Source organism: Ammodytes marinus, assembly GCF_949987685.1.
Source record: "Ammodytes marinus genome assembly, chromosome: 1".
Classification (NCBI taxonomy): domain Eukaryota; kingdom Metazoa; phylum Chordata; class Actinopteri; order Uranoscopiformes; family Ammodytidae; genus Ammodytes; species Ammodytes marinus.
In genome coordinates this window covers 37,107,415-37,114,914 of record NC_137230.1, presented here as the reverse complement: position 1 = coordinate 37,114,914, position 7,500 = coordinate 37,107,415, and the positions used below count along the sequence as shown (strand labels likewise).

The 7,500-nt window shown below is 42.6% G+C and overlaps 1 protein-coding gene and 1 long non-coding RNA gene across 2 annotated transcripts in view; both read left to right on the top strand.

Annotated features, from left to right (window-relative positions):
• The window catches only part of LOC307251844 (talin-2-like), a gene marked incomplete at both ends in the record, with an annotated part of 52,286 nt that overhangs the window by 32,912 nt on the left and 11,874 nt on the right, over positions 1-7,500 (top strand). Inside the window, 2 exons of the mRNA XM_080029270.1 lie at positions 1-77; positions 6,565-6,681. The exon at positions 1-77 is cut by the window's left edge and continues 49 nt beyond it. Coding sequence (XP_079885396.1) covers positions 1-77; positions 6,565-6,681 — 194 coding nt within the window. The remainder of the gene's footprint in view (positions 78-6,564; positions 6,682-7,500) is intronic.
• On the top strand, positions 2,614-4,098 carry LOC307254003. The gene is made up of 2 exons (XR_013844972.1): positions 2,614-2,982; positions 3,668-4,098. It is a non-coding gene; the product is annotated as an uncharacterized lncRNA (long non-coding RNA).

The following is a 7,500-nucleotide window of genomic DNA, read 5'->3' as shown; positions in this document are numbered from 1 at the left end:
TGATCAATGCCACTAAATGTGCATCTGGAAAAGCAGCCGACGACCCCTCCATGTACCAACTGAAGAGTGCTGCTAAGGTGAGGGGGGCGCACACACACACACACACACACACAGACACAGAGACAGACACACTCACACACACACACTCACACACACACACGCAAACACACAGACACACACATAGACACGCAAACGCTCATGCACGCAAATGCTCACACACACACACACACACACACACACACACACACACACACACACACACACAGGATTTTTCTTAAATCATCATCTCTACATCACTCACTCACTCACTCACTTACTCACTCACTCACTCACTCACTCACTCACTCACTCACTCACTCACTCACTCACTCACTCACTCACTCACTCACACAGACACACACACAAACACTCACACACACACACACACACACACACACACACACACACACACACACACACACACACACACACGCACACACACACACACACACGCACACACAGAGAGAGACACTCACTCACTCACTCATACAAACACAGACACACGCGCACACACACACACACACACACACACACACACACACACACACACACACAGAGACACACACACACACACAGGATTTTTCTTAAATCTTCATCTCTTCATCACTCACTCCCTCACTCACTCACTCACTCACTCACTCACTCACTCACTTACACACAGACACACGCACGCAGCATCTTCTTTCATACTAGTATAATTGTGTTTGTTGCTACAGACTCCTTTCTGTATGCTGTGTTGTATGATTGTCTATATTCAAAAGAAATTAAAATTGCAAGTCATAATAATTTTTTTTAAATTAGAAATTACAGACAATATTCAACAGCGTATTGAGGCCCATGTGGGGAAAAAAAGAAAAGAAAGAAAACTCTGAGATTCTCTGAAAATAAAGTCGTCAATTTACTCGAAAGTATGTTGAAAAAAGTCCTATTGTTCCCCATAACACTTGATAGGCAAGGCAAGGCAAGGCAAGTTTATTTCTATAGCACAATTCAGACACAAGGCCACTCAAAGTGCTTTACAGGGGCAAGATTAGAATACATAAAACATATTATAAAACATTTAAAAGCGAATAAAAGAAGCAAATAAAATAAAAATTGCAGGTTAAAATGGAAACAAAAAAGTTTTCAGACTCGATTTAAAAGAACTGAGAGTTGTAGCAGACCTTAAGTTCTCTGGGAGTTTGTTCCAGATTTTTGGTGCATAAAAACTAAAAGCTGCTTCTCCTCGTTTAGTCCTAACTCTATCAAATCAAATCAGTTTTATTTATATAGCCCAAAATCACAAATAAATTTGCCTCGGTGGGCTTTACATTTCATACAATATGATATATGATACAATATGATACAATATGACACCCTGCCCTTACACCCTTAGCTCGGCTGAGAAAAAACTCCCAGTAAAAAACCCTTTACCGGGAATAAAAAAAAAAATTTAAGAAATCTCAGGGAGAGTCGACAGAGTAAGGGATCCCTCTCCCAGGACGGACATGCTGCAATAGATGTCATAAGTAGAGAAAATCACGAAGGAATTTGATCATTGACCAGGTGTTTACATGGTAATATTATGTAAAGTGCGAATAGTGTGGATGCAGGAAGACTTCAGATGCTGCCAGAGGATCCACACCGTCTCGTCTCCACCAGGGAAAACTAAGGTTTCCATCGCCGGGATTACATCCCACGTCTCCAGGTGGCGTCCTTAACCACTGCAACATCTTTCGCGTTGATGGTCCATTCTCAGATGAGCAACTCTATAAAAGGATCTGTTTAAGAAAATCCATCATCTAAGTCCTACTATCCTTCATACTGTATAGAGCAGACTTCCTCCTATCACTGAGGACGGGACATAACTCAACCAAGTTAGTTTAAACCGGGGCCTGTATTTCACTATAAAAAGATAAATTGATATTCTAGAGAAGTGAGACTATCAAGAAACTAACTCCCCACATTACAGAGTTAAGGCCTTTGCACACCGGGCGCGTTTTATTCGTGCGATTAATCCGTTAATTACCGAGCGTATACAGAGTCAATACAGGCTCCCACACCAGCGCCGTAGTTTTGCTTCGAGAATTTGCGTCTTTTATTTTTTTCGAACTGAGTTAGATTTTTCTGAGACGTCGCTTCTTAAAAGTGAGACGCGACAAAATTCACATTTCAAAACATTCGCTTTTACGTTCCGTTTATTTGCGTCGCGCCCGGTGTGCCAAGGCCTTGAGAACGGGCCATAACTCAACCAAGTTAGTTTAAACCGGGGGCCAGTACTGTATTTCACTGATTACAATAAAAAGATAAATTGATATTCTAGTGAAGTGGAAAATGTGATATTTGAATGCAAAAGATGTATCTGCCAAGTCCTTGAGTAGAATGAACATTTTGGTTTTGCTCTACAAACTACTGACAACATTTCTACCAAATTCCTCCCCAAAAAGATATTGTCATTAAGAGCATTTCCATTAAAGGGAAAATTCGCCCATTTTCATGTGAATGGTATATCAGGGCCGAGTATATTAGTAGTCTATTGAAAAAAGCCCCCCAAAAATTGATCCGAATTGGCAGAGAGCACAATGATTTCGGATTTAAACTGATGACGCGGGGCTGACGTAGCCGTTTTTACAGTTCCTACAGGCCCCAGGATGCATTGCGCGGGGGGGTACGCTCTGCAGCCAGCCTGCCCAGATTCCGAGCTGCTCGCGTTACCATGGTGACAAACACAGCACGGACCTGACCCGTGTAAGCAGTACAGTAATAGCGCGCTTCGTATTATTTCACTGTTGGACTACTACCACAAAGAAAACATGCCGTCCTATAATGTGCCTAGATGCGCCAACTTTAGGAAACAGAAAAGAAGCAGGAGTAAGCGTAAGCTGAAGATACTAGGCCCTACCTGTTGCCTATTCACCGGCGTGATGCATAGCCCCAGCCCCGGGAAAAAGAATCCGAATAAAGGTAAGCTAACGTGAGCTAAATTGCATAGTAGCCTACTGTAGTTAGTATCAGTGTTTCCCCTACATTAATAACTGTGCTGCCCACACCGCTGTTGAATATTGTGTCCCGGTGTAAGGCTGATAGATGGGGCAAGGAGGAATTAGTCTACCGGTTGTAGCTGTAGCCAAGTTACCTTAGCCGCTAAGCTACAGTTAGAAGTGAACTCGTGAGGGGGGCAGTAGGCCCCTCTGTGTATCCTTGAGGAAGATTTAGTTGCATTTGCAAGACTGTTTGTGTGTGACTGTGTGTTTGTTTTCCATGTGCATGGTTATTAGCGATGTCGTTAAAATGATCAGCTTTCCAAAACCATAAACAATTGCTATGCTGATGGTGATGGCTGGGTGATTAGCACTGATGTCCCTAGTCTTGTGTCGTCTTGGCTCTTCCTAATGCAAATGCATAGCCACACCCTGGCATACAGTATGCTTGGCTGCTAATATAAACATGATGTCTTCTTAGACAAAAGACTACTATTGTGTTAGTGCACTAACTGACTGACCTATCTATGGTTACATAGTGGTTTGTCTGTTTTATATATTTATTGCAACAGCAACATTATCTTTACAGTATAACACATTGATTTTTCTTTTGTCATCTCTTCAGTGCTGGGCTGGCCTTGTGATACAATCATAATTTGTCATTTCAGGTGAGGTCCAAAGGAAGATGGTGTATTGTCCGAGGACCACGCACTCTGTTGTGAAGACTGTTTACATCCCGCACACACGCACCACTTCAGAGCATCCCTCGTAGAACTCGTCATCACATGAAGAAGAGACTGCTGCCTGCAAAGTGCTGTCATCATCACTACAGCTCCCTCAGCCTGCCCTCCCTCACAACATGTCCAAAACCAACTACAGAAGAAGCTGCTGCTAAACATCACTCAATATTTCAACAGTAACTTGACGAAGGAAGCATTATGCTACAATTGTTTTTCCCAACACACTGGAAACTCAAAGCTTTTGAAAATGTTATTTTTCTTTTTTACATTTGTATATGTACATACTTTACAGTTGTGTGTAGAATAATGCACACTGTTTTACTTGCTTGTTATATTAAACTCTATCTATGCCTTATAAAGTGTTTGATTCTCTGAAACTATTTCACTTTTAGTTGATAAGTCAAACCTATGTATTAAAATGGTTACCTATGCAATGACAAAAAACAATCATGTTTATACAAAATTTTATTTGTAAATACAGTCAAGGAGAATTGACACATTTTCACATGATTAAATCTCAATCAGTGTCCATAGTTAGCAGCAGTATTTACAGGTCAAAATATTTGATCATAGCTCATCCGTAGCTTCTACGTAGCGTCTTCTTCAGCCTGTCGCCTGTAGTGACCATTTGGAGATGGATATTTGGCTCTGATGCGCTGTATGACACAATCAGGTAAGACGATGCGGTCCCCTTGCCAAGTCTCTCCCCTTTGGAGCACCCACTCAATCAAGAACCGACGTGTGACAAGTCGATTATGTCTAAAGGAATTAAAACACAAAACAAGTGGTTACTCTCCACAAAGCTATAATGTAACAATAGCAGCCAATGTAAGAACAAAAGACTGGTCATTTTATTTGACCTGTTGTAAAGGGTTCTTCTGAAAAGTGCTATAGACATGCTAAGTGCAACATCAGTGCAATGGCTCAGACAACACAATGTGACAAAGATAACGTTACAACATGCTAGAAAAAAATAATGTTACTCACTCAATGATCATCTGCCCTCCCGGTCTTGCTGGTATATGTTGTCTTTTCCAAATTATTTTTGGGATATTGAAAATGTCTCTCGGTTTCTAATGGTGGTCCAGTTGTATTGTCTTACAAGGCTAACCCTAACCAAGGCTGAAACAGCTGCAGCCTCGGCCTCTCTGCATACTGTATTTCCTCGCTGAATTTCTTCAGCAGTGTAGGCTTCTCTGGCCCAACTAAATACCCTGCTGGTTCATTCCAGTCAGCCAACACACTTTTTAAAGTATCCTCATCCATATCGTCTGTGCCCGTGTGAAAAGATGCAATTTTCAATGCAGGAAATGATACAAGTAAACTGTCACGGACCATGGGCATGGACAGACGGTTTGTTTTGGTTCGCACGTGCTTTTAGAGCCCGCCCCCTGGATTCACAGGGAGGGGGGTTGGTGAGCTCGGCTCGAGAGTCTGTAGTCTGCACGAGCTCTTCCTTGACACGGAAACGTCACAGAAACGTCACCGGTGAATGGATTTTTGAAGCTCGGCCCCCGCGAAACGGACGATGTTGAAAAAATACACGGGGATATACTGCAACCCAAAGGATATTATGGTAGATGAGTTAAAGTTGAAAATCGGCGAATTTTCCCTTTAAGTAATGTAGAGATGAAGATTGAAGAAAAAGTGTGTGTGTGTGTGTGTGTGTGTGTGTGTGTGTGTGTGTGTGTGTGTGTGTGTGTGTGTGTGTGTGTGTGTGTGTGTGTGTGTGTGTGTGTGTGTGTGTGTGTGTGTGTGTGTGTGTGTGTGTGTGTGTGTGTGTGTGTGTGTGTGTGTGTGTGTGTGTGTGTGTGTGTGTATTTAAAGCAACACTTCACAACCCACAGATCACACTTCTGACTTCTCATTAACACCGTGAGACAGTGTGGATGTTCTCATGAAAAATTTACATAGAATAAATTCACTTTCACAGCTCAAAGTGTCATGGAGTCTTCACATGTTTACAATATGTTGAATGTCTCATTTTAGGAGCTGACGTACACACACACACAGAAACACACACACACACACACACACACACACACAGAAACACACACACACACTGACAGAAACACACACACACACACACAGTCTCATTTTAGGAGCTGAGGTGGAAAAAAATCTTGTGAATCTTTTGTAATACTGATTACTGACTTCAGCTCAAGGTCCTTTTCTTTCGCGGTGTCTGTTCGCCCCCTAGCTTTGAATCTGATGTAGTGCGGTCCACTTATAGTAATACGTAATAATACCCTGTCACAAAATGAACATACACAACACTACTAGTCAACTTTAAAATATTTCTAAAACAGTCTCATTTTTTCCTCTGTTGATCATAAATTACATGTAACAGCAAACGAGACCATCAGTGTAAAAGAATGCTATTTTTATATAGCTTTTCTTAATGCCTTTGTACATGGGTATACGCTCACCCAGGAACAACAGCTGGCGTGGTAAAAACACTACCGCTTTTGTCCAAAGGGGGGCGCTAGAATTAACACACACTGAAAGTTCCTCAGAGCCAATTTAAAAAACAAAACCCCTATATGTATATATATATTTTTTTAATAATGCTTTTTATTGATAGTGTAGAGACAGAGTTGAAATGGGGCAGAGAGGGGAGTGACATGCAGAGAACGACCGCGGGCTGGAATCGAACCCGGGTCCGCTGCTGGCCGAGGCCCATGGGGGGGGGGGGGGACGCCCTACCAACTGAGCTAAGGGCGCCCCCAAAACCCCTATCTTTTGAGCACAATTCAGTCTGTGTGTGTATGTTTAATATAGTCTCACTGCCTTGTTCTAACAGTGTTCTTGTGTGTTTCTATCAGGTGATGGTGACCAACGTAACATCTCTACTGAAGACAGTGAAAGCCGTAGAGGACGAAGCAACGCGCGGGACCAGAGCCTTAGAGGCCACCATAGAATGTATCCGACAGGAGATGGCGGTATGTAACAAAATCAAGTATTCATATATTTTTTCTGGCATTTTTTGGGGGAATTTTCAAGCTTTATTAGATAGTACAGAGTTGAAATGGGGAGACAGAGAGAGAGAGAGAGAGAGGGAGGGGGGGATGACCTGCAGTAAAGGTCCACGGGTCGGATTTGAACCTGTGACCACTGCAACGAAGGCCGGAGCCAATATGGTACGCGCTCTATCCACTACACCACCGGAGCGCCCCAAAATCAAGTATTGTATCCCTGTGTTCCAATCCCCATACTATCTCAGTCTGCCCCAGGGCAGCTGTGGCTACTCTCGTAGTTTACCACCACCGGTATGACTGTGTGTGAACGAATTGAACCAGGAACCCTGTAAAGCGTCTTTGAGTGCCTAGGCAATAAAGCGCTATATAAAACCTATCAATTATTATTATTATTATCTACTATATAGTATGCTAGAAAAAAAGATTTAGGATGTCCCGATTCTTGTGGCCAGATTTAGGATGGTTAGAAGTACCCGGATGTCCTACTTCATGCGGCCGAGATTTTTAGTGTTGAAAACAGCATCCTATTTGGGCGATTCTGTCCCACAATCCAGTGCGCACGTGAAGTGACGTCACATCGACGAAGCCTCCATATGAAAACAAACGGGGATGCGACGGATATAAAAGCAAGAGGCAAGATCAAGGTGCCATGCTAGGTGGGGCGACACCAGTTTGTAAACGCTGCCATACTGAGAAATACAGAGAGAGTTTTGTGGAGCTGATGATAGGCTTAATCAACTTTGTGTCAACTCATTTTTGGCGGTGACTCAAATGTTACTCGCA